Consider the following 25500-nt stretch of genomic DNA (forward strand, 5'->3'; position numbering starts at 1 on the left):
CAGAGATTCAGATAATTCTGTGTCGACTTATCTCTTCATCTCTATACACCAACCCATTCTTCCCACCTCTCGCCCCCAATATCGGGAACCCCCATATCCCCAAATAAACTATTGAACAAAGCCACATCCACCGCATGTAAATCCCATTCTTCACTACCACCACGACCATCACCACCGCCACTCCCTATGTCATCATTATCACTCCTCTCAAATCCTATCGTCCCATAATATGGAATATAAACATGCAAACTCCTTCCTCCATCTCCTACCCTCCCATCATACTCCTTTCCTCCCTTCCCATCCTCACCCATATTCTCCCTAGCCACATATCCAACGCCCCCAGCAGCACTCTCCTCCACCCCCAACAAATGCCTCATTATACCTGCCAATTTCCCCGCAATCTCATCCGTCCCTGACCCTGACTCCACCATATCCTCAATAATAGAGAGTGTCCGCTCCATCATCCCGCGATCACTAGGTCGACTATGCGCGAGGAAACTGACTACTGTTCCTATTCCTCCCTTCTTCTCGCGTTGAAGATGGCTTGAAGAGTCGATATGCGCAATACACAACACTGTCATCGCCACAAAAGCAATGAAATCCACCCCACGGCAATAATAGTGCGCTGGACTCGAGGCTCGGAAAGCGATATATCGGGCCAGTATCTCGCGACTCACGGTTATGAGGGTCAGTTTTCTTTGGTCGTACGCAGTAGTATCGTGTGATGAGCGGAGCATGTAGGGGAGGTGCAGGCGGAGGAGAAGTTGGTAGTGCGTGAAATGGGCGTTTAGGCGGAGGGTGTTGTTGATTATAAGTGTCTGGCCTTGGTTGGGTGATAGCTCTGGAATGAGCCACCACTGGGGAGGCATCTGGGCGCTGCGTTCTGGAGCATTTGGTCGATGTCGCTCGTAAGGGAGATATTGTTGATATCTGCTTCAGTACGGTGGAGGATACGGCCTGCTATAATGCAGTGCATGCGGTGCATGCGGTCTTGGGGTATGCATGTTTCTAGGGCTTGAGGACAGAGGCACCGTACTTCGAGATTGGTAGGTGGCAAGCCTAGCATCAGGGAGAGGTAGAGGTCCATCTCGACGAGGCGAAAACACAGGTAATCTGGGTTTAGGGTGTCGCGCGTAGCTGGATCGAGAGTCTTCAGGGATGATGGGGGAAGCCCTCGGTGGAGAGATAGCATCTGTGCGATGGCTGTGGCTCGGCGGGTGGCTAGCCAGGCTTGATGGAGGTTTCCGGCGTAGTTTTGGTACTGAGCTTCGAGCATGATGCATTGCAGGCCTTCGATGGAGGGAGTGAGCTCGTCGTTTGTGGTTACTAGTCTGGTGGCACGGGTAACGGCGCGGGTCATGATGTCGTGGTGGGAGATGGATAGGTTAGATAGGGTTTGGATGGAGGATAGAGGGATGCCTTGGAGGAAGATGGCGAGGGTGAGGAGTTTGCGTGCGATTAGGACGGGGTGGGAGTTTGATGCTGGTAATTGGAGCATTTCTTGTAAAGTTGGTAGGCTGCCGTCTGTGGAGGGGGAATTAGGAACCCAAATTTCATAATTCATATATACTGATATGCCAACAGGGAAATTGTAGATATGGTTGAGCTCCCTCTGGCTCGGCCAGGCCGCGAAAAGGTCGCGGGTTATGCTCTCATACGGGTTTGTGGGAATGTTGTTTGCTGAAGACGGCTCCTGAAAGTATCAACTCTGGGCATTTGGAAAGAGGATATGAGAACTTAACCCACTTGTTCTTCTCGACTAGAGTCCATATAACTGTCCAATATCCCCAAACTGGGAGGGGTTTCGGTATGATTTTCAAGAGATAGCGATTGGCTGCCCGAGTCAACCAGCTGTTCGAGTATCCTCTCTACTCGATCGAGCCTAGCATCAACCAAGTCTTTGCTTGTAGATATAGGGCTGTCTGCGAGCTCCTGACTGATACATGTAGATCCCCGTCGCCTGCAGTTATCGCAGATGGTATTGGGGGAGGAGCTGAAGATACAGCGAACCTTGCGCCGCTTGCATTCCCAGCAGCTCCTTGTACCCTTGCGGACCTTTCTCCGGTTTGCTTGGGAGCGCTCCTCGATATTTGCCTTCATCACTATCAGGCAGGCTTCCGTGTCTCTCGGTCGAGGGGTGAGGGAAAGGAATGACGAGATGCTCCGCGGAAGGATCTCGGACTAAGGTGTTGGATTTGCCCGAACTCGGCGGAATAACGCCATGCTCACATCAGCCCTAGTACAATACGCTATGGCAGGGATGACGTCTCGAAAGACGCGTTATATTTACTAAGCTCCATGAACTTTCTACCTGCCTATCCGTCCCACCCTTCTCAACCGCATACTCAAGCCTTTCCTTTCCACGCCTCGGTCAAGAACTTCTCGATGGGGGTAAACTTGAAGTCAGGCAGCAGAGTATTCCATTCATCCGAAACAGTATAGGATCCAGCATTGACCGCCAAAAGAATCCGAGTGGTCATATATTTCGAGGCCACTGCCGCCTGCTCGGGCGGAATGGAAGGATGATCCACTGTTGGTGTCCACGACGTCTCCCACGTCCCAGCTTCCAAATCTTCTGCCTTCACTCGCTCAATGGTAAATGGGAGCCCACCTGGAGATAATGAATCAGGATAAGATTGTATCTATGTGATGTTGTAGAGAACAAACTTACCGCGAGCTCTCTCCCCTAGAGCAATAAATTCACCGATGGAGATGTTTAAACCCTGGATACCCCCAACCACTGGCCACTCGCCTTCATAGTCAACGGCCCTCGCCACGACTTTAGCAATATCCTGAACAGCTGTCAAGGTGATACGAGTTCCATCGTCCCCGTCTACCAAGATCATTCGGCGGTGAGCAAGGTCGAAGGGGGTCGCGATTGAGGGCAGGTGGCGGGCCGATTGATGTGGATGAGTCAGATAGTTAACGAACACGCCGGGTTGGAAGAGGGTATATTCGAGGACCTAACCGACTTGTATTAGATGTTCCGCCTGGTGGAATGTTGTACGATCATACCTTCTTATCCTTGTTCAGCTCTTGGAGATACCAGCGCGTTTCGCCTTTGTAGGCATACCAGTCCAGGTAGTCCAAGCGGGAGCTTTACTAGGTTAGTGTTGGGATGATAGTAGAAGTGTGATAATATTCTCACGAAGCCCATTCACTCGGCGCAAAGCGCTTCACTCCGGCCTGAACAGCCGCATCGATGAGGTTCTTCTGAGCGGTGCTTCCGGGATCATCCTGCGTAGTGATGAAGGAGAGAACGGTGTGCACTTCTTGAAGAGCCTTGGTTAGTTGAGTGGTGTCGGTGTAGTCGACTTTGATCCAAGTGATGCCTTCGGTAGGTTCTTGGGCTAGGGTATTCTGTATAGACTGGTTAATGCAACAGTACTTCCATTGACTACGGTGCTCGGACACGACGAACCTTTCTAGTCAAAACAATGATTTTATGCTTCTTCGCAGCAATAAGGGCGTCGATAACCTCTCGGCCAACACCTGTTCGAGTGTCAGTGATATAACTGGAAAGACCAGGAACGATTGAAAAGTTCACCGCCGGAGCCTCCAGCAATTGCAACCTTGACCATTTTCAAAGTGGGAATGAGAAAAACCGTTGAAGTATAGAAGTCAATTACTCTTATGGTTTGTGCGAACTGGAATTGTATTTGTTGGGCTCAACGGTGCCGGAGACAGCTGGTCTATATACTGGCTTGGACCGAAAGTTCGGCCGAAGTTATGGCACCATCAAAGATCGAATCTTGAATTAATCTGATCCTTTGTATGACAAATTTACTTGCTTTGATGATTTAAGACAGCTTCTACAAGGAAGGTTCGGTCGAATATCGGAGAAAACATCACTACATACTAGCAGTCTTTTGCTCAAAGGTCAACACTACTGGACATCCGACGTTGATTGGCGTATCGTAGACATCAATTTTCTCAGCAATTCAAGCTAAATCACAATCGAAGATACCCTGTGCACTGCAGCAAGTTCAGTAGCTCGGGCATCAACTAGAGATCAGCATTGTCTCTAACGTCAATGCAGAACAGCTCCGTCTCAGCATAGATGGTCTCAGGGTCTCCACAGGCACTAGCCCAAAGGCGATAGTTGCAACTAGGAGAAAGTATCAGCACGGATGTCTATTGTTTATCATATCAGGCATAGCATACTTGAGAGGGACATCCATCGGTCCAGGTGGAGGGATGGTAACCTCATCTCGGCCCATGACCGCGTATCGCAGGACTAGCTCGGTCACTGGAGGATAGTCAACGCGATTGGTAAGGTAGATGCAAAAGGTCTTGTTCTCCTCTCCACTGCTTCAGTCAGCAATTGTAGAAAAATAGCTCTGAGGGCAAAAGCTCACGAGACATGGGACCATTTGACCGTCAAGGGCTCCTTGAGGTCCCAAGTAGTCTGGGCTGGTTCACCGCCACCTGGCTTTTCCCAAAGCATGTTGAAAGATTGGTATTGATAAAATTAAGTTTTTGAAAGATAGAACACGTCGAGTTTGACCACAGATCAGAACGATGGCACGATATTGAGAGCAGAAAAATGAGCGAAAGGGTCTGCCCTATTATGTACCCGCGGGTGTGCACAATGCCTTCGACAGAGGCAGGGATCCAGAAGTGCTGTGACCGAATATGACGGCGATATATGACTACAATTGCAGTCAGTATAGTTATTCAACTGTTGGTCTGTAAAACCGTGAAGTAAATCATGATGCAGATGTCCATCAGAGGCTGCCTAGGCGAGCGGGGATGTGCAACAAGGTGTAGATGCTGCCTGAGAGATGCAAATACGAGCATTTCACAGCATCCTATGGTTGCAGCTTGCGTTACAGAGGCCCAAGAATTGCCCATGGCGCTCTCCTTCCAGTACATGAATAGATGAGATGTCGAACCAGGACGTACGTTTTATGGGAGGGCGTCTGCAAGATGCATATTAGGTCCTTCCAGTAGCTCATCGCCGCTTACACAATTGGCTGGAGGATAAATCTTTCGGCTATCTAAGCTTCAGATATAAAACCTTTTGCTTCCCAGAGCCCCAGAGCTTGTTCCAGCAAGGATCTAGAAGCTTACTATGTATCTGATTACCCCACTGTGTAACAATGGATGCAAAGGGTCCCTTGTCAATCTGATGAGCTCTCCTCCAGTTTTGGAATGTGTGAACGCAACCCATGAACACATTCTGTGTCACAGTACATCGGCGAATAATCTTCACATTTCTCAGTATGCCCGAGCCTCCCACACTCGCCACTATAGAATTATAGTACGTAAAGATCTGAGTCCTCGCGGCTCATAGTTCGAGGAATCCGGTTAAATTGCAGCCGGTCGCTACCAAACCTTCGAGAACTCCCACCAGAGACAGAACCCCAGACATGTCAACAGCTCCGACAGTCTGGGAGTGAGAAAATTCATTGGAGGCGGGATACCTCGAGGCTAAACAAGGGCTTTGATTCACTTCGCGACATCTTCCATACCATACGCTTTTCTACACGTTAAGAAATTCCTGTTCTAGGTCTTCCACCATCTCTCATGTTTTTTCTTCTACCATATTCCTATAAAGCCTTCAAAGTCAATCTATGGCCCGTCTTTGAATTGCTAACATGCCGAAGACTTCAAGTTACTTTCTGAACACCATAGCAATTAACACCATGCTAGATTTGAAGTCGTCGTTGATGAGAACCAGTGTGGCCTTCCCATGCGGTTAAAAGCTCTCAGTTGCCTTTCCTACCTAGCATCTTCTAGCAAGTATATGGCCGATTCCACCTGCTTTCATATCTACTAACAGTCACCGAGAGAGCTGGTAGAAAATGCGGTCTTCTGAATTGCTACTGTCACTGAAAAGATGCCAGAAGCCTTTCGCAACATCAGCACAGAGATGAAAAATAAATTCTGGTCCCGATGAAATATGCTAATGTCAACAACCGATAACATGAGAATGCCTGTGCCGTTCCCCGCCTGACAGAACTTTTCCATGGGATTTGGCTTGCACGTGGTTAGTAAATAGCAGATATTACCTCCACATATCCTGTCAGGGCAGGACATGCATCCGTGGCCAGTGGGATAGTGGCAAATGACCCCCGGAGAGGAATCCGCAGTGGATCTCCATGATCGGCTCACACCCCGCATTCGCCTTGGAAACGTTCTTCCCTCTATGCTTTTTGTCATCTCGGATACTTCTCCTTTATTGCATCATCTGGCCCCATCTTGATGGTCCATATTTCTCGCACCGTTCCAGAACTACTCGGTATTGATTGCTCGGAAAAGTTGTTTTGTAGCTCAAGTATGCAATCGTGCAAACCCTACTCGGAAAATGATTTGAAGTCACTCGAGTTGTGACCATAGTCCTAAAAGTTGAAAACAGCAATATGACATCTTATCACACTCTGATAACCCCTTGGGCTAATATAAATAACATTTAATCTCTATATACTACGGCGCTCGATGAGTGAGTGCACTGTCACCGGTGATGTTGGCGCGGAGACAGTGCTCGGATAAATATCCGATCAGCGCTAGCATTTCCGAGCCCTCCATCACAGCATCACACATCGTCTTCATTGAACAATAGAGTATCTGGGACTAATTTAAATACTGATTTCTCTTCAATAATTGAGCAAAGTTACTTAAGACTGAATCTGTTTACAATATATCTTGTCTATGTAACAACAACCCCCCAAAACTCAAGATGCTCTCTACAATCGCACCACAACCACCCACACTACAGGAGCCTCTGTCTAAAGGCGATGTCACTTTGCCTTTGGAATCCCAGGAGCCTTCGACAATTGATGAGCTTGTTCGCCAACGTGCATCACTTGGAGCCGCACAGCCCATCATCTCCTACCCGAGCACCGGCATCGAATATGTGGACTATCCACTGCAGCAACTCGATGTTTTCGCATTCCGCGTCTCCAAGGTGCTATCAGATCGCATTCCGCCTCGGAAGTCGTCAGCTGAGATTCCCAAAGTCATCGCTCTACTGGGACCATCTGACCTTAACTACCTGGTGATGCTGCTTTCCCTGGCTAAGCTGAGTCACAGTGGACTGCTTTTATCAACCAGGATATCCGTGGATGCTTACGTCTCGCTACTGGAGAAGACCGGGTCGAGACATATCTTCATTCACAGCTCTTTCCGAGATACCGCTGAGGATATCAAGAAGCGGGTACCTGAGCTTGTCATTGATGAGATTCCGACTGAGGAAAACTATCACTATCCCATTACGGAGGATGTCGACACGAACCTGGTCCCGCACCTTGACCCGAAGATTGAGTCGAAGCATATCGCATGGATAATTCATTCGAGTGGCTCGACTGGACTTCCGAAGCCTATTTTCCATACCCAATCTGCTGCACTGAAGAATTACTCAGGACATATGAACATGTCGGGGTTCGTTACTTTGCCGCTGTACCACAACCATGGAATCAGCTGTCTCTTCCGGACAATTCACGCTAAGAAACAGCTGCATCTCTATAATGCCAATCTTCCATTGACCAGGCAGTACCTGATGGAGATTATGGCCTCGAACGCTTTCGAGATCTTCTATGGTGTGCCGTATGCACTGAAGCTGTTGGCTGAGACACAGGAGGGAATATCCGCTTTGGCTAAGCTTAAGGCCGTCATGTTCGGAGGGTCAGCATGCCCAGACTCTCTAGGAAACTTGCTAGTCGAGAATGGTGTTCATCTCATCAGTCACTACGGATCGTGAGTGCTTCTCAACCGCATTGGAATATTTTACTAACACACATGCAGAACTGAGACCGGTCAGCTCATGATGTCCACCAGGCCTCGCGAAGACAAGGGATGGGACTGGCTCCGCCCCTCTGACTATGTCAAGAAATTCTTGAGATTTGAAGAGCGCTTTCCGGGAGTATTCGAGCTAGTGTGTCTAGATGGCTGGCCCTCTAAGGTCATGACCAACCGACCTGATGGCTCGTACGCCACCAAGGACCTGTTTATCAAGCATCCCACCATGGAGGCATACAAGTACTATGCTCGTCTGGACGATACAATCATCCTATATAATGGAGAAAAGGTCAACCCACTTGACCTGGAAGGACGAGTCCGGCAGCGCAGCACTGTTGCCGAAGCCATTGCGTTCGGAGCAGGCAAAGCTCAGATCGGACTGGCTGTCGTTCGTGCACCTGGCACCGAGTCACTCTCCGATGAGGAGGTCATTGACAGCATTTGGCCGGCTGTTGAGAAGGCTCATGAAGCGCTACCTGCGTTTGGACAACTTTCGAAGAATATGGTCCGAGTGTTGCCTGCAGACACTCCCTACCCTCGGACTGACAAGGGCACCATCATCCGTCAAGCCTTCTACAAGAACTTCCAACCTCTGATTGAAGAAATTTATGCCGCTATGGATGCCATGACTGGCACGCTAGTTCTGTCTGAGCCTGAACTGAGGGACTTCCTTAAGAAGCAAATTCTGCAAATCCTGCCCCTCAAGGACACCAGCCTGTTGACAGATGACGCCGACTTCTTCTCACTGGGCATGGACTCCCTACAAGCCAGCCAACTACGCACTGTGCTCGTCCAGAAATTGGACACCAAGGGTCAACAACTTGGGCTCAACATTGCCTTCGAGCAGCCCACTATTGCCGTGCTCGCCCGTTTTCTGGCCGCTGTACAGTCTGGAGAAGCCCTTCCAGATTCTGAGCCGATCCCTGAACAGATGCGTGCACTCATCTCACAATTTAGCCACTTTGAACCACATGTTCCACGTCCTAATGGCCTTCCCGGTCGTTACGTCGTAAGCCACCTTTACCATCTCAACAAGTACACCTTCCTAACAATCACAGGTCCTCACCGGCGCCACCGGCTCCCTCGGCAGCAACGTTGCACATCAACTCGCGCAGAACCCCTCCGTGAACAAAGTTTACTGCCTCATCCGCGCCTCCTCTCCCATTGAAGCCTACAAGCGCCTCCACGACGCTCTTCACGCACGCCACCTCTACAACCCCCTCTCATCTTCCTCCAAAGCCAAACTCATCGCTCTCCCCGCCCTAGCCCTATCCCACCCAACCCTTTCCCTGCCCGAAGAAACCTACAACACCCTCCTCGCCGAAACCACCGATATCATACACTGCGCCTGGCCCGTCAACTTCAACCTTCAACTCGGCAGTTTAGCACATGACACTCTCCCCACCTTACACAACCTCCTCACTCTAGCCCTAAAAGCCCAGCGCCCCGAACCTGCCACCTTCAACTTCTGCTCCTCCGTCAGCAGCGTTGTCAACAGCACCGTCTCCCCTATCCCAGAATCCCTCCCCGACTCCCTCACCGCCGCGCAGTCCATGGGCTATGCGCAGTCCAAGCTCATCGCAGAACACATCTGCGCCAACGCCACGCCCTACCTGGATGCCCGTGTCCTCCGTATCGGACAAATCATCGGCGACACCAAGCACGGGGTATGGAATGCCACGGAGGCGATTCCGCTGATGCTTAGGGCTGCGGTTACGGTAGGGGCGTTGCCGAGATTGGATGAGAGGATGCGGTGGGTGCCGGTTGATGTTGTTGCTGGGGCAGTGATGGATATTACGCTTCACCAGGGGGAAAGAGAAGGGAGGAAAAAGGGGGTGGATGATGTGGAGGTATATAATATTCTGAACCCGTACAGTTTCCATTGGACACAGGATCTACTTCCTGCTCTGAGGGCTGCCGGGTTGAAGTTTGAGGATGTGGAGTTTGGGGAGTGGATTCAGCGGGTGAGGAATGTGGCGGATCCGGAGAGGAATCCGCCGGTTAAGTTGGTCGGCTTCTGGGAGGGGAAGTATGGGAGTAAGAAGCCGTTTAGGGGGTTGGAATTTGTGACGGACAAGGCGAGGGAGAGGGCCGAAGGGTTGAGAGGGTTGAGTGTGGATGGGTTGGAGGGGGGTTGGTGGGCAGGATGGTGGAGTGGTTTAGGGAGATTGCGTGGGTTTGAAGTAGTATATATGGTATCAGTTAGTGGTTAGATGTGTTACTCAATTGGATTTGCTGTGATAGTATGTTTTGAGATGATTATCTTATGGATATATGACTCGAGTGCGAGATAGGTGCAATATTTAACTATTTACTAGTAGGATTGGACATAGGTTGAATTCCATTTGCACAGTCTCTTCGGCTTACAACAGTTTTATGATTCTACTGCTAGAGTTCCTCAATACTGCTTTGAATTGACGAGGCCCATGAATTTATTTAGAAGAAAGCCATCACTGTACTTAGTACTAGAACCTATGATGCTATAGTACGGGCTGGTGCTGGCGCAGATATATATAGACCACAACGGATCATAGTACCAGTAAGTATATTATAGATAAGTAGTAGTGGTCTATGAGCTCAAGAACCTGATTACTACTTATACATCGAATAGAGCACATACCCACAAGATACAGAATTGACAGACACTTGCTATCGCATTTAGAGGAGAGATGAAGAGCTGTGTTTACATATATAGTATTTGTGTGCATGGGAGAGGAACAGGAAAATGAGTGGTAAATCACTATAACCGCGGCACTGAGCGGTCACCAGTGGCAATATCTGATGACTGGGAGTACTACTCCGTAAAAGACTCAGAAAGGCTGTGACATGTAAGTGGGTCAGCAGCATGCATGAACCAATGGGGTCTGGCACACGTTCTTGTGGTGATAGATCGATTATCTGAAGTGACTGGAATGTTCTTATCCCAAAACAGGAAACAAGCTCATCATGTGATGCCTGGAAAGCGGTGAGCTGCTTTCACGTGATGTGGCAGGATCCACAGCGGTGAGCCGCGGCAGATCCGCCTTTTTGCTGTCGGTGATTGGCTGCGGGAAAAAGTCAGTAGCAGAAAAAAAAATAAGAGCAGCGGGAAACGGTTGCCATCGAAGCGGCGGGAGGTCTGCCAGCATCAAAACTTTTCCCTTCTTCCTCTTCTTCCTCTCCCCTTCACTTGCTTTTCCTCGTTCTTACCACGCTTTTCCGGTAGACGATCTTTCTTTCTTTCCCTTGCATCATTTCTTGACCATCCATTCTTTGGTCTGATTCTTCGTCTTCTTTTTTCTTTACTATTATTATCTTGTTCGCATCTGTATAATCTCTTGTCAAGATGTCCGGTGTTACGCCCGTTGCTGTCTACGCCCTGCGCGTCCCCGCCAATGGTGCTCTGATCCCCGCCGTTCCGGAGTTCTCTGCCATGGTCAGTAGCTGAATTTGCAGCCATTGAACCCATTGTATTCCTGTATCTAACCGTTTGCGACAGTTCCGTGTCAGCATGGCTGCCATTGACCCCGATGAGGCTCCCGAGTACGAGGACGGTTTCGACTCCAACAAGCGCCCCCGTGCTACCCTGAAGCTTGTGCGCGCTCCCCCTGGTCTCGACCTCGAAGGCGAGGACGATGACGACGAGGACTGGGAGGACGACGAGGATGAGGATTCCGAGGACGACGAGGAGGTCAACGGTGGTCCCAGCGACAAGGAGAAGGCCCGCAAGCTCAAGCTGGCTGCCGCTCGCAAGGAGCTCGAGGATGCCATGGATGAGGATGATGACGAGGAGGACGACGAGGAGGGCGAGTTCGACCTCAAGGCCGCCATCTCCAAGCTGATCAAGGGCAAGGCCCCCGCCAACGATGACGAGGAGTCTGATGCCGAGTCCGATGAGGGTCTTGAGCTTGACGAGACTGTCATCTGTACCCTGGACCCCGAGAAGGTATGCGAACTTCAGAATCTCCTTATGCGAGTATGCGCGCTAACCCGCCATGTAGAACTGCCAGCAGCCTCTCGACATCGTTGTCAACGAGGAGGAGCCCGTCTTCTTCAAGGTTACCGGTACCCACACCATCTACCTGACCGGTAACTATGTCATGCCCACCGACGACCACCACCATGACCATGATGACGAGGAGTCCGATGAGGAGGACTACGACCTTTCTCCCGATGAGGATGAGCTCGACATGGAGGACCTGATCGGCGAGGATGACGAGAGCGATGACCTCGACGACCTGGAGGACCCTCGTATCACCGAGGTCGACAGCGAGGAGGAGGAAGCCCCCAAGCTCGTTGAGTCCAAGGAGACCAAGGGTAAGGGCAAGCGCGCTGCTGAGCCCGAGGAGGCCAAGCCCGAGCCCGCCCTCAGCAAGAAGCAGCAGAAGAAGCTGAAGAAGAACAACGGCGAGGCTGCCCCTGTTGAGGAGAAGAAGGAAGCCAAGGAGGGCAAGGAGGCCAAGAAGGTCCAGTTCGCTAAGAACCTTGAGCAGGGCCCGACTGGCTCCACCCAGCAGAAGCCTGCTGAGAAGTCCACCGGCACCCTGGGTGTCAAGGAGGTCAAGGGCGTCAAGATCGACGACAAGAAGCTGGGTCAGGGTGTCGCCGCCAAGGCTGGTAACACCGTTGCCATGCGCTACATTGGCAAGCTCGAGGACGGCAAGGTCTTCGATGGTAAGTCACGAGTCCTATAATAAGAGCAGAAGGTTCTGGTGCTAACTCTCTGTGTAGCTAACAAGAAGGGCAAGCCTTTCACCTTCAAGCTCGGCAAGGGCGAGGTCATCAAGGGTTGGGACATCGGTGTCGCCGGCATGGCTGTCGGTGGTGAGCGCCGCATCAGCATCCCCCCTCACCTCGCCTACGGCAAGCGTGCTCTCCCCGGCATCCCCGCCAACTCCAAGCTGATCTTCGACGTCAAGCTTCTCGAGATCAAATAGATCTGAGTCCCCCTACTAACATCTAGCTGTCTGTGTCTGTTACTCCATTTGGGTTTGCTTCACCGGTGTTTGGGGGTTCGTTCAATCTGACATCAGTCCTGTGATATCCGACTTGTTTTTCTCTTGCACAGCCTTCCGATGCATATTGGCAGGGATGAGGATATTGCAAGCCATCCAACTATCTTTGTCTAATAAAAAGTGTTTGGTTTGATTCATTTGGGTGCCGTCCTTGCTCTTGTAGTGTCTAAGTAGATGATGTTCAAGTAGAGCTTTGCTCTGTTCCTGCCTTAAATGTGCAGTCTTCGTCCCGTCGTGCCTGCCGTGGATGAAGCCCTCTGCAGAATACTCTGCCTTGTAGAATTTCTCACCATCATTCTCATATGTCTGTAAAGATGGTATGCCGACACATGCAGCATCTGAGTCCAACGTTGCTCTCTGGGGATTACCAATACCGCACATATCCCCAATTTCTCATTCATACCACTCTCTTTCGCTAAAATCCATTATCAACCTCTCCAGGAAGCGCATGATTTATTCACTGGCCCGACTAACTCAGTCCCTGGATCGTTCATTGCGATGATCGTCCATCTCACGCCCGACACCATCTGTTCCACTCCCCGTGGCAGCCCAGCACACCCAGACCTCACCATGGAGACCACCGTGGAACTCTCCGGCAGCGCCTCAACCATTTCAGCCGATGCGGAGTATCAGGCAGCCCAGCGCAAAAGCAACGGCATCCGAGATCGCGTCAAGCAACGGAGCTCTAGAATCCTCTCTTTACTGGGGCTTCGAGGCCCCGGTGGTGGTAGGGCTGTGGATTATGGTGGAACAAACATCTGAAGGCTGACGTGGGACATAGTATTGAAAACAGTGACCACGCGTGAAACTACTGTCCCGCAGAAACCTTCGAGCGAGAGCAACCCATCAGAGTCTTTTCATTCTCTTCCAGCTGACAACCGAACCCCATCTAGCAGCACCGCCATGGAGGAAGAGGAAGGCCGTAAGGGCCTGCTGACTTGCATCACCCACAGCTGTACAACTCCATTGCCTGAGACATTCATGACATCTGCCGCTCCGAGAGAGGCAGACTCTCCAGAACAATCAGGCGATACAGCACGAGCACGGAAGTCGGAGGTGCCTGAGCTACAGAGCGGTTCAGTAGCCACAGTCAAACGAAGCAAGTCAACGCCCGCTGTCCTGACTAGTATGGTGTCAACAAAACTGTCCACGACATTCGGCAATCCCACTGTCATTCGTCGCTCGCATCTTCGTTCGCCTCTAAACATAATGCCGGTGCAATTTCCAGCTTCCTCGCCAGGCCCAAGCAGACCGGGTGAGAGCCCCAATGACAGCTCGAGTCCGTCGACATCTCTCATAAGTAGTGTGTCTCCGTTGGGTACACAGTCCACTCCTCCCACTTCTGAGGACCCATCACGGGGTTCGAAACAGGCTCTTGGCGGTTCAGTCAGAGCTTTACCATATTCTTCGCTTCCACTCCCTTCAATGGAAGAAGCTTCGGGCTCGTCCGAAGTTTCAGGGACATCGCCGTCGATTGTGACAGTTGAAGCTGCTGCCAATGCCAAAGTTTTCTTTGAGACATACTTTAACAACGTCTTCTGTGGGACAGACCCTCGTTCACAGCGTCGCCAGGAGCTGGAACAATATATGTATGGACTGCCACTGAGTCCCGAAGAACGAGCACGGATCTGGGACAACTGGATCACTCAGGAACGCCACTACCTCCGTCAATGTCGTGTTCTCAAGAGTCGGTCCTATGGCGGCAGTAGCCATGATATGACTGTGTCCCTCGCTGGGTTTGAGGTCATCAAGGTGCTTGGACGGGGTAGCTTTGGGGTCGTGCGCCTCGTGAAGGAAGAGAAGGCAGAACAGACAAACTACGATGGTAACTCGGAAGACAAGCTCTTGCGCTGGAGAAACGAAGCTACAAACACCCGAGCACATGGGCTGGACTCCCTTCGGTCTGTGAGTGATGCAACCAAGAGCAGCCGACGCAAAATCATGACTGGCGTGAAGAAGGATGTCTTCGCGATGAAGGTCATTCGCAAGTCGGCGATGATTCGTAACAGCCAGGAAGGTCACTTGCGAGCCGAAAGAGACTTCCTGGTGGCATCGGCCAAATCTCGCTGGATTGTACCATTGATAGCTAGCTTTCAGGATCAGAACCACCTTTACCTCATCATGGACTACATGGTGGGCGGGGATTTCCTCGGCTTGCTGATGCGTCGAAACATGTTGCCCGAGACAGTTGCCCGATGGTACATTGCTGAGATGATTCTCTGCATTGAAGAGGCTCATCGACTGTGCTGGATCCATCGCGATGTCAAGCCGGACAACTTTCTGATCTCGGCCTCGGGTCACTTGAAGATCTCGGACTTTGGTCTGGCCTTTGACGGGCATTGGGCACACGATCAGGTCTACTACAATGACCACCGCCACACACTCCTCAAGCGGCTCGGGATCCGGGTAGACGGCGATGCCCTTGACCAAACCGAGGCGAAAAGGATGGCTGAGTCTTCCAGTGCGCTGGATCCGGGACCAGTTGACGACTCCGGGTGGACGCCCCCCACTGCTGGTCTCCTAGGATGGCGCGATCGCACACAGAAACGGCGGTTAGCTGGAAGCATCGTAGGGACCAACCAGTATATGGCCCCCGAGGTGGTTCGTGGAGAGCTGTACGACGGGCGATGTGACTGGTGGAGTATTGGCATTATCCTATACGAGGTAAGACATACCCTGTTGCTAAGGTGGCTGCAGACATTGATATCGGCACCAGTGCCTATATGGCTTCACTCCATTTGCTTCGGATGATCGCCAGAAGACGAAGTTGAAAATCCATGTAAGCACCCCTTCGCTTGTGTGCAGGTGAGGGTGACTGAGTGCTTGAAGCATCATCTCCAAACCCTACATTTCCCAAACCGACCATCCGATAAGCTCATCTCTGCCGAAGCAATCGACTTGATAAACCATCTTCTGCAGGAGAAGGAACACCGCTTGTCTTCCAGCAAGTATCGCGTGAATGACTCCGTCACCTTTCGTCTGGCAGCCAAGCATCCCCTTTATTACAGTATGGACCCTCGCAATAAAAGCTATCGCGGGTTCTATGTATACCCCAATGACGCAACAGACATCAAGAACCATCCCTTTTTTTGCTGTATCAACTGGAATGAAATTCACCAGTCAATACCCCCGTTCATCCCCAAGGTCAAAGGCTGGGAAGATACCCGGTACTTCGATGACGCGGGATATGAGCATGGTCACGACGAGGCCTCTGCAGCCTCAGACGCAGAGCATGCCGAGCCCTCCAGCGAGGCAGACGAGCGAGACGAGTGCCACCCAAATAGGGGAGACCCGCCCCAATATCAAGACATTGACAGCCTGCTGAGTCCTGTCGCAAGTAAGCCGCCCCAGAAAAACCGCCGTAAGGGGAGGGACAAGAAGCGACCCAGGGACAAGTTGCTGCGAGACCGCAAACTACGCATGACGGTCTTGGAGATGCGCAAGAGGGGTGCATTCTTGGGATATACCTATCGCCGACCTCATGCCGTTGCAATGGCATTGGCCCCAGACCGCGGGCGAGGACTGCTGGCACGAGGCCATTTGTCGGAGCTATACGGATAGAGAGCAGGTGTCCTGGTCTCCTCTGATATTTCTGTACCTTGTCATGAATCACGATGTATTCTTCGCACCGTATTCTTGCCTCTCATTCTTACTTTGGCCATGATTTCCTATCCAAACGGAACACACTTGTCTGGCTATGACGTACTATTGATTATCTTGCATGACAGATGCACACGCTATCTTTCACTGCAATGTCCAGTGCTAATGAAAATTTTTATCAAGGAAAAGGAAATGTATCTTCCATTTGTCATAACTCAGACATCATAGAACACATCCAACCATCCATCCCCGTCGCCTTGAAACTCCAGATGCAAGTGTCAGTCTGTCAAAAGCGACCCTCAATAATCCACCCAATGCAATGTTTGCAAGGCGAAGAAAGTAAACAAAGTATGAACTTGAAAAAAGAAGTTGTATTCTAACACCCACATATATGGAAGTGTCGCGTTACCTTGAATAGCGAGAATTAGGCATACCAGCGAAAACAGACGTAGGTGAGAGCCGGTATGTTAGACATGTTGACGTCGAGAAAAAGGTAGGGTATCACGAGAGAGGCAGGGAGGGATAGGAATATATGAATTAGCGGCACGAGAGGTGGTCTTTCGGCGTACGTGTACGGCGACAGCCGGAGAGGGAGAAGAAGGGGAGGGAAAGAGAAGACTGAGGAAGGTATATCGTAAAGGAAGGAGGCGGAATGGTGTATGTTGTGAAAGAATCACAGCGCGGGCGGAGCACCCATCGCGAAGGCGGAATCGGTGACGCGGTCTTCGGGTTTCATGGTACCGTTGAGAAGGGGGCAAAGTCTGTAGGCGAGAAGAAATTGGTGGTGACTGGTTAGCGCGCTGTTTGGTTTGTGTCTTTTTTTTCTTTTGCTTTTTGCTGTTGTTCTTGTGTATGAATTGTGTTTTGGTTTGCGCTTTTGTGTCAAATGCATATGTTGCATGAAAAATCAATCCTTGCAGTGTGGGGGTGGGAGAAACTGCCGTTAAGTTGGGAGAAGGGGGTATGCTAGATGGGGGAGGTGTAGGGTAGGTAGGGTAAAGGGGATAGTCCTCTGTCTCTTGGGCCATAGTAGTCGGCGGGACCTCGACCTGGGCTGAGAAGGGCTAGCACCAGGAAATTATGAAGCCGAACCTGACAGTACGGGATCCCTGGGAAGGACTACGGGTTCTTGGTAAAGAAGGGGAGGTCGAAATCTGAGGGGTTGTTTGGAAATCCAAAGGAGGGACCTGATTTATGGCATACGCACTTTTTGTTTGTCTTGATGTGGCCGACTTGGCCGCAGTTGGCACACTTCCGTTGTGTACCGGCGGATTTGCCGCCATCGGCGGGGGAGTCGCCTGCAGATGCGCGGGCTGCGCCCTTTTGCTTCTCGCGAGCGAAGCGTCGTTCCTTGTTGCGGTTGAGACGGCTGAGTTCGGCTTCCAGGCTGTGGGGGGTTAGTGCGTGAGTTGGTCTTTGGAGGGGGTTGGGGGTAGGGGAGGTTGTTAGTAGTTGTTGGTATGATTTGGACGTACAGCTTCTTGTTACGAGCGTCGATCTCCTTGTCGCCCGTTGGCTGGAGGGACTCAAGTCTAAGAAGGTCGGTTAGGCTGATAGATGTTAGAGGTCGATGGGGTGTGCTTACTTGGTGGTCAGTGCCTCCACCCGATGCCGATGCTGGATGTAGTGGCGAATAACCCGGGGATCCCAGATCGTTTGTTCTTTCTGGTAGAGCTGACCCTTTTCGTCTCTGAGCGTCCGCATAATGCGCAAAACCTTGCCCTTTTGGTCGGCGGGCATACTCATCCTGCTGAACTGACTCATCGTCTCGTCGTCACGGCGGAAAGGAGCAGGAGTGGGAGCCTCTGATCTTGGGGTCGGCTTGCCGAACTCCTCCTCTTCCTCGCGGTCAATGTCGCTTTCCTCGTCCGAATGTTCGACTGTTGAAGACAGACTGGCCTTTTGAGAATCCCAGATGCGTCGGATGGACGTTTCATATGACTTCTGCTGCCGGGCAACATTGTAGCTGTGGCCTCCGAGCTCCTTGAGCCGCTGGGCATCGAGTTTATCTTCCACACTCTCGCCAACCGCCTTGAAGCCGCCCTTCATTGATGTCTTGATGAAACTGAAGCCTTCGCCGCGCCCCGTAGGATCACCTTCACCGTGTAGCTTGAGCATTGCTTTGCCCTGCGATGCTAGGAGGAAATTGCGGGTTGCCTTCCAAGGTGCCATCTGTTGCTCGAAGCTCTCCCCTTCCTCGTCGCCATCTCTGTCTTCGTCTTCCCGTTCCTTTTTCTCGCCTTCATTGCCGGTTTTCTCAGCATCATTGCCAAAACCAGTGTCGTGCAGATGTTGCTGACCGACCTGCATGGATTCAAGCAGACAAACGTCCTCGGGCTGGACCCATGACCGAATCACGTCCTGCTCCGGCACAGGTTCCATCGGCACCCAGTACTTGGAGTCTTTGTCGTGCTGGAGGAAATCCTTGACTTTTTGTCGATTTTGCATATCGCTAGTTCCTGGGATGTGCGCGGTGACATCGCTGATAGAGAGCCGAAGGTCTGGGCTCTTTTTCAACAAGCGGTATACCAGCATCTTCATCCGGTTCTTGGCCACCGTTGTGACCTTTCGTGAATGGGGTCCCGGAATGTCTACCGACGGGAACTGTTGACCGGCAACATAGAGGTTCTCGATGTTACGGATGTAATAATCGCTGCCACCAGAGCCAGTACTGCTACGTACGATCAAGAAGTCGGTCTTCTTGGCTTCGTGCACGAACAATGGGGCACGATACATAGAATTCGAGATGGCCGGCGTCACCTCGCCAGGATCCACGTGTCCGAAGATGGAGAAGGGGCTCTTATCCTGGGGGAGGAGAACCGCGGTTTCGCCAATTTCGGCCTTGGGGCGAGTGGGGTCTTCCATGCTCTTTCTCCGATAGTAATTGATAATCCGATTTGACATACCGAAATTCGACAGCACGAGTGGAACCTCTTCGGAGTATTCCACCAGCAAAACGTTGGAGTTGTCAGCCAAAGAGAGCGACTTTGTAGAGTCGTAAAGTTGCTTGACGTCCTTGCCCTTTTGGTGCTTTCGTTTGATATGAGCTGGGTTCTTAAACCAACAGGTCTGTCCAGGCCGGAAAGAGAGAGCAGGGCGATGGTAAGAACGCGCTTCGGCCTTGGACAGCTCGGTCTTGTAGTAAGGCCATTGCAGACGCAGGGCAGGCATACTGTGCTCCAAGGTAACGTTGCCCAGGGTACTGCGAACCTTGTTCTGATGGTTCTGTTTCAGCATATCGTATGCCTGATCGTTCGAGATGTTGTAACGTGAGGTCAGACGTTTGGTGACACTGGCATCCAACTCGTCCCGCTTGAGAGCACCCAGCGCCTTTGGCTTCTGCGCAGCAGCCTCCGCTCCTCGCTCGTCAAGGAGAATATGAGGATCGTTCATGTCGACTGTGACCTTTTGAGCAATGCGGGAAGTGGCTTGTTGCGGGTCGTCAATCACTGGTACATCAATATGGGACAAGGCGACGATTTCAAGCGGATCTCTTCCAAGTTTCCGTTTCTTCGCGGGGCGAGTGGTTTCGAGAAGCCAGTCGTCTTCCATATCAACATCGGCCTCTTTGACCTCCGCCTCCTCAACGTCCATGATGGAGAAGTCATCCCTCACATCCCAGTCCGCGCAGACAACACGAAGGTCATGATGGGTTATACCCCCAGGGAGCACTTCCTCCGTATCTGTGTCCTGATCAAACTCTTCCTTGATCTCCTGTTCCTCCTCCTGGGCCGCCTCCAAGACGGGAACCACGCCGGAATGCTCCGACTCCAGCGAACGTTTGAGCGACTGGCCTCCAGACTTGAACGATCGCTCTTGGTCATGAGCCAATTCGATATTCACCTTATTAGGGATAACGGGCTTCGGGGGCTTCAGAGGCTGCTTTCCAACAAAGAAGGCCTTCTTGTGGGGGATCAGCTCAAGGAAACGCGGAAGAGCATTCTTGTCGAACATTGGGAACAGCGACTGCAACAGCTCCTCGACATTCTCTGGCGGCGCAGGCACGTTTTCCGGACCATAAGACGACATAGCAAAGAGAGCCTGTTGGAGCTTCCAGGCGCGAAGAGAAGCCGGGTCCATATCCTCCGCTGTCGGACTCAACGCCTCATCTTCCTGCATCGGTTCGTCCTCGTCTTCGTCCATCGGCACGGGTTCGGGCTGCGCGGGCGCGGATTCGACAGGCTTCGGAGCCTCTGCTGGCTTCTCACTCTCTCCTTCCTCCTCGAAGAACAAATCTCGTGTTGCGTCGGCATGTTCCGCTGGGGGAGAAGAGGGGCCATCGCCGAATAGGTCGTCCAGTTCATCGCGCGGTGGTTGTTGATTTTCGTCCTCCTGGCCACCGAAGAGATCATCCTCCTCCGCTTCAAACAAGCCTTTATCTGCGTCGTCTTCTTGTTCCCCGAGTCCATTTTCGGCGGGCGGTCCGGTTCGCTCTTCTTCTTCGGGTAGCTCGTCGTCATCGAAATCTTCGTAGTCCACCGCGTCGTCTGCCTTTTCGCCGGGTTCCAAGTCGCGGGAGAGGAAATCAAACGACATGTCGCCTTCCCCGAAGGGACCGTTCATCTGTCGCATCACATTCTCGAAGGCGGTATCCTCCGCGTCGGGCGCGGGGGGCTCTGTTGCGTGAGGCATTTTGATGAAATGTGGAATGGAGGATGGTGAGATGAGGGATAGCTGGGAAAGCGAGTAGATATCAGCGCCCGGGAGACAAGGTGGTGAAGACGCGGAGCATCGAGTGGTGAATGTGAGGTGCGATAGAAAGGGCGCGCTTGTGAGATGGCATCGAGACGACCCTGTCTACCAGAGACTTGCGCAGGTTGAACGCGATGAAAAGGATAGCTCGATAAGCTCAACCTCGAATGGCCGAGACCCGGACAAGCAATAATACCGTCTCTCCTTCGCTCCCGTTGGAGATTCCGGCTGGCTGCTAAGACCAGTCACGCAACACTCCGGCTGTTTTGAGAACGGTTCGTGTCACGAGGTGCACTAGCTGGATTCGGTTAGTGCGATCAGCGGTTCGAGACAGCCCTCGACAGCATCAATGATTCTCACCCTCTACTTCCCTCAATCTGGAGTCCTGCTACTACGCACGATTCTGTCAGTAAGCAGAACTTGGGTCAAAGTCTCTTTATGCTTCAAGTTTTACATCAATTGGCCTATCATCTATGGACTCACCAAACTAAACCCATTGAAGGGTTTAAATATACTTTGCACGTTGCAAATATATGTAGCTTTGAGCTAGTAATTTCAAGGTCATTATCTTTCTCGCTGTAGTGCCCGATAACCTTTCGATTGATGTGCTGATGGTACTAGAAGTTGTGCTTCTAGTAGGAGACTCGGAGGAAACTGTAATAAAATGAAAGCATGATACTTAACTCCGAGCCATTACCTTTGTGTGTAGAAGTAGTATACTCTGCCAATTAGGTTGTAACTCACATTATGCATTTATCGAAGCTCGAATGAATGAAGGAATCCGAAGACAATATTTAGGTAGAAGCTGGAAAAGAGCGAGCCGACTACGAAAATAGCAGAGGTTGAGTGCCCTAACATCCAAATACAAGTTTACAGCATTACTCTGTACTATAAGGATAGCCGAGACATGATTCTATGTAGATGAGAATGCCGGGTTGAGTCATTAAATGCTCTCGTGGATAGGGGGATGATCATATACAAATTTCTCAGAAAATTTGGCTCTCTGAGATGCAGCACATGTGGCCTACAATCAGAGAACTGATGCTGGTATTTCGTATCTGACTAGCTTTACAGTTCCCTGCGATCTATCGGAAGCCATATTTCGAAATAATCAATCTTAATACTTTTCCATCTTTAAAATTAGGACCAGTTCATGCTGATGGTTAAGCTACACTCAATGTACCACAAGACTGAAAAAGAAAGCAATCTGGCGGTAGTTGTGAACGGTTGTGGTGGGAGGTCATGTATAAGTACGCCTGAATAGATGATTGGATGTAGAAAAAGGAGAGGATCAGAAACGAGAGACTGAGGAGAAAACACGCAGCGAAACATTTGTACTCTTGGTTCTAGTTCTTAGCCACCGAAGGCATCTAATTATGTGCATTTATATAGGCCTTATTGCCGCTTTCTGGTTACGTTATTGTTACACACCACTATCAGACGACTCGGACTTGTTGTAATTCTATATGAATGTGCAGCGGCAGACATAGACATTTCATCCTTTGACACCCTTCAGCTGCAGTTGCTAGCTCACTACATTCTTTTAATTTAGCCGCCTGAGTCGGATCATTTTCCCATCCCAGACCGTATCCCCGGACTGAAAGTCGCTCAAGGATGGAAATAGTTTCCGATCGCAGTTGTGGACTGGTGCTTATATCTCGTCTATATCTATTTGTTGTTGTGACCGAAATGTCTAACTGGCACACTGCTTATCATCTGTAAGCTAGTAACTTTCCTTAATCAGATCGGAAGCCCTCTCAGCGACAGCATACAGAGTGCTGGTCAGATGGCCGCAGAGCTGGAATGGCAGGACTGATGCATCGACGACGCGAAGATTCTTGGTGCCATAAACCTTCAGCTCGGGACTGACAACGCCACCCTTTTCGCGAGGAAGCATGCTGGTGGTGCCGACGGGGTGGTAGTTTGTTCGGTCTGCGATGAATAGGTACGTTAGCGACCATGTTGCAGATTTCCGTTTCGGGTAAATCATTAAGGCTTACAGTTTTGCTGAACCCACTTGGTCCAAGTGGCATTGGACGCATTAGCTGGTAGCACGTCGAGGCCAGGAGTAACTTCCTCTCCTACAAGGCTGTTAAGAGGTGCAGTTCCCAAAGCCTTCCGAATGTATTGCGCCACCGTAATCTGAGCCTCGGCATCTTGGCTGAACATGAAGTAGTTGGGATTGATGGTAGGATAGTCAGAGGCGTTCGTGGATTGGATGTGTACGCTGCCGCGGGAGAAGGGGAGAAGAGGCCAGTACTCAACGGCGAAGGATTGCCCACTGGGAGCGAAGACGACTTCCGCATAGGGGACCAGGGACTTGAAAATCAGGTCGTACTGGTGCTCGAAGGCCTCCACGAGGTTAGCCTCCTTGACAGCGCCGTTCGAGGCGTCGGCGACAGTCTTAGCATAGCTAGCAAGCTGGGATTTGACGTAGGAAGCCAAAGCAGTGGCGTTATCGCCGTAGAGCTGGTTCACAGATGGCAGGACGGAGAAGGTTGCCAAACCAGTGAGAGTGTCGACACCTTCCCAGGAAAGAGCGTTGTTGGTCTGATCCTGTAAGCTCTCGCCGACGGTGGTAATGTTGACCTTGACGGGGATGTTGTGCTTATTGAGGATGTCAGGGTTTCCGATACCAGACAACTCGAGCAGGGCAGGGGATCTAAGCGCGCCGGCCGACAGGATGACCTCCTTGTCAGCGTAGATTGTTTCCGTGCCGTAAGCGTTAGTGACTTCGATACCGATGGCCACTGCCTCTCCATGGGTGGTGTTGGCCCAGATGACCTTGTTCGCACGAGTATTGGAAATGATCTTCAGGTTTGAGCGGGCTTCATAAGGCCAGTAGTAAGCCCTGGCAGCATCTTCGCGCACGTTCATCTCCCGGTCCAGGGTGTCGGGGTGTACAGTGAATCCAACCATCTTGCCGCCTTCAGAATCGGGGTTATACTGAACGCCCAGTTTCTGAAAGGTTTGTTCGAGAACTGGGAAGACGCTGCTGTTGGTCATGGAAGTAGGCCAGCCAACCTTCAGCGGGCCATTCAGACCATGATAGCTAGCGTTGTAGTTGGCACCATGAGCGATCTGGTCCTTGGTAGGCACCTGGAAGCCTTCCGACTTCTTATAATATTGAAACAGGTTCTTCCAATTCCAACCCTTGTTTCCGAGCACTTCCCAATTGTCAACTTGTACGTCTTCGGCCCGAGTATAGGACATTCCTGTTGTAAAAGATTTAGTCAATATCAAAGTATCTATCATATGCTTGTAAGGAAAAGAAAGAATGACTTACCATTGATTGCACTCGTACCACCGAGAGCCTTTCCAGCACGGATAGTCTGCGGCAAGCCTCCTGCATATGTCTGGTTGTCAGTTTGGTAGGCCCAGTCGACCTCCGTCCCGAACGCCGTGCTGTAGCCCATGACATTAGACACGTTGAAGTTGTTCAATGCTGATTCACCGGCCTCAATGACGGCCACAGTGACATTCTTCAGTTCCGAAAGTCTGTTGGCAACAACCAAACCACTGGTGCCTCCGCCGACGATGACAAAATCATAGTGAGGAGATGAGCCGGCGTGACTTTTGGCGGCTGCGCCTAACGAGAAGGCTGCGAGAGCAAGAGAGGAAAGAAGCATCTTGGTGATAGATGCAGGAGGGGTTGGAAGTTATTGAATGTCTCCCCAATGATCTAACGTGATGAACAGCATTACGATCAGAGACAGACCCTGTCTCTTTATACAGGCATTGAAGAGGGCTACATGTCTACCACCCATAGAGAGGGTTCTAGAATAAACCCTCAAAAAGTCCTTATGCTAAAACCTCGACTCCCCCACTGTAATGCCGTTAGACTTTTCAAGCGTTATTCATAGCCAAGGTCTTTTTGCTTCAGCAATGTCAGTGATCGGTCATGATTATCAAACAGCGGGATTTAAGGGTCTTTGGGTCTCGCCACGCGGGAAGCTCCATATCAAAGTGGATACTCTGGTTATAACCTGCCAACCCGGAAGGACAGGGTCCTGAAATACGGATTTGTAATAGACTGATTAATCCTTTACCAGCAATTATAATCTGGTTCCCTGATCCCGCTCGTCGGACATGTCGCGGGCCGAAATGGCGGCACGTCTGTGTGTGTGAACGGCAAGCCGATTTCAAAGCGCTATCGCCGACATGAACCCCGATCTAGATCCGGGTTTCCGAAGCGGCAATCTTTATAGTGCGGCAGAAATTCCGTTGCGAGAATCTTTAGGTCCACTCCTAAACTTAGTGGATCTCTTCAGGCTCACTTCCATTCTACTCTTCGTTACGTAATGACTCAGACGTAAGATAGTCATCCACGTGTTCAACATCCCATTGAACCCTCGTCATATGCTTCTATGTTTTATTCCTCATTGTCGGGTTGCAGAGATATATCCTCCGATCGTCTTGCATTGATTAGAAAACACCTCGCTTCATTTGTCGTACGTTTCAGGGATGCAAAATT

The 25500-nt window shown here is 51.0% G+C and overlaps 8 protein-coding genes across 8 annotated transcripts; 3 read left to right on the forward strand and 5 right to left on the reverse strand.

Moving 5' to 3' along the window:
- Positions 1–41: 41 nt before the first annotated feature.
- Positions 42–2120, reverse strand: BO83DRAFT_434165 (Zn(II)2Cys6 transcription factor; the record flags this gene model as incomplete). Its single annotated transcript, XM_025535759.1, has 3 exons — positions 1747–2120; positions 943–1693; positions 42–883 (listed from the first exon to the last, which is right to left on the reverse strand). Exons 1-3 carry the CDS (start codon positions 2098–2100, stop codon positions 42–44), a joined length of 1947 nt encoding a protein of 648 aa, XP_025392173.1. The 5' UTR covers positions 2101–2120.
- Positions 2121–2345: 225 nt separating this feature from the next.
- On the reverse strand, positions 2346–3581 carry BO83DRAFT_434166 (NmrA-like family protein; the record flags this gene model as incomplete). Its single annotated transcript, XM_025535760.1, has 6 exons — positions 2346–2611; positions 2672–2963; positions 3016–3097; positions 3149–3360; positions 3422–3492; positions 3548–3581. The coding sequence occupies 6 exons, from the start codon at positions 3579–3581 to the stop codon at positions 2346–2348; spliced, it is 957 nt and encodes a 318-aa protein (XP_025392174.1).
- A 424-nt stretch (positions 3582–4005) lies between these two features.
- Positions 4006–4447, reverse strand: BO83DRAFT_385109 (uncharacterized protein; the record flags this gene model as incomplete). The annotated part of the gene is made up of 3 exons (XM_025532606.1): positions 4006–4108; positions 4165–4308; positions 4359–4447. The coding sequence occupies 3 exons, from the start codon at positions 4445–4447 to the stop codon at positions 4006–4008; spliced, it is 336 nt and encodes a 111-aa protein (XP_025392175.1).
- A 2136-nt stretch (positions 4448–6583) lies between these two features.
- On the forward strand, positions 6584–9922 carry BO83DRAFT_454334 (putative NRPS-like enzyme; the record flags this gene model as incomplete). The annotated part of the gene is made up of 4 exons (XM_025536965.1): positions 6584–7698; positions 7747–8749; positions 8799–9877; positions 9904–9922. Exons 1-4 carry the CDS (start codon positions 6683–6685, stop codon positions 9920–9922), a joined length of 3117 nt encoding a protein of 1038 aa, XP_025392176.1. The 5' UTR covers positions 6584–6682.
- Positions 9923–10880: 958 nt separating this feature from the next.
- On the forward strand, positions 10881–12870 carry BO83DRAFT_330465 (FKBP-type peptidyl-prolyl cis-trans isomerase). The gene is made up of 4 exons (XM_025528235.1): positions 10881–11155; positions 11219–11665; positions 11721–12393; positions 12451–12870. The coding sequence occupies exons 1-4, from the start codon at positions 11066–11068 to the stop codon at positions 12654–12656; spliced, it is 1416 nt and encodes a 471-aa protein (XP_025392177.1). The 5' UTR covers positions 10881–11065; the 3' UTR covers positions 12657–12870.
- Positions 12871–13304: 434 nt separating this feature from the next.
- Positions 13305–16295, forward strand: BO83DRAFT_304314 (serine/threonine-protein kinase; the record flags this gene model as incomplete). Its single annotated transcript, XM_025527221.1, has 6 exons — positions 13305–13461; positions 13516–13689; positions 13744–15398; positions 15451–15513; positions 15564–15741; positions 15802–16295. 6 exons carry the CDS (start codon positions 13305–13307, stop codon positions 16293–16295), a joined length of 2721 nt encoding a protein of 906 aa, XP_025392178.1.
- Positions 16296–16429: 134 nt separating this feature from the next.
- Positions 16430–21192, reverse strand: BO83DRAFT_374987 (DUF3591 domain-containing protein). Its single transcript, XM_025530344.1, has 3 exons — positions 17920–21192; positions 17542–17866; positions 16430–17095 (listed from the first exon to the last, which is right to left on the reverse strand). Exons 1-3 carry the CDS (start codon positions 20964–20966, stop codon positions 16802–16804), a joined length of 3666 nt encoding a protein of 1221 aa, XP_025392179.1. The 5' UTR covers positions 20967–21192; the 3' UTR covers positions 16430–16801.
- Positions 21193–22459: 1267 nt separating this feature from the next.
- On the reverse strand, positions 22460–24734 carry BO83DRAFT_330470 (GMC family oxidoreductase). The gene is made up of 3 exons (XM_025528236.1): positions 24313–24734; positions 23027–24241; positions 22460–22958 (listed from the first exon to the last, which is right to left on the reverse strand). The coding sequence occupies exons 1-3, from the start codon at positions 24653–24655 to the stop codon at positions 22750–22752; spliced, it is 1767 nt and encodes a 588-aa protein (XP_025392180.1). The 5' UTR covers positions 24656–24734; the 3' UTR covers positions 22460–22749.
- Positions 24735–25500: the final 766 nt, after the last annotated feature.

The sequence above is a fragment of the Aspergillus eucalypticola genome, assembly GCF_003184535.1.
Source record: "Aspergillus eucalypticola CBS 122712 chromosome Unknown BO83scaffold_3, whole genome shotgun sequence".
NCBI lineage: Eukaryota > Fungi > Ascomycota > Eurotiomycetes > Eurotiales > Aspergillaceae > Aspergillus > Aspergillus eucalypticola.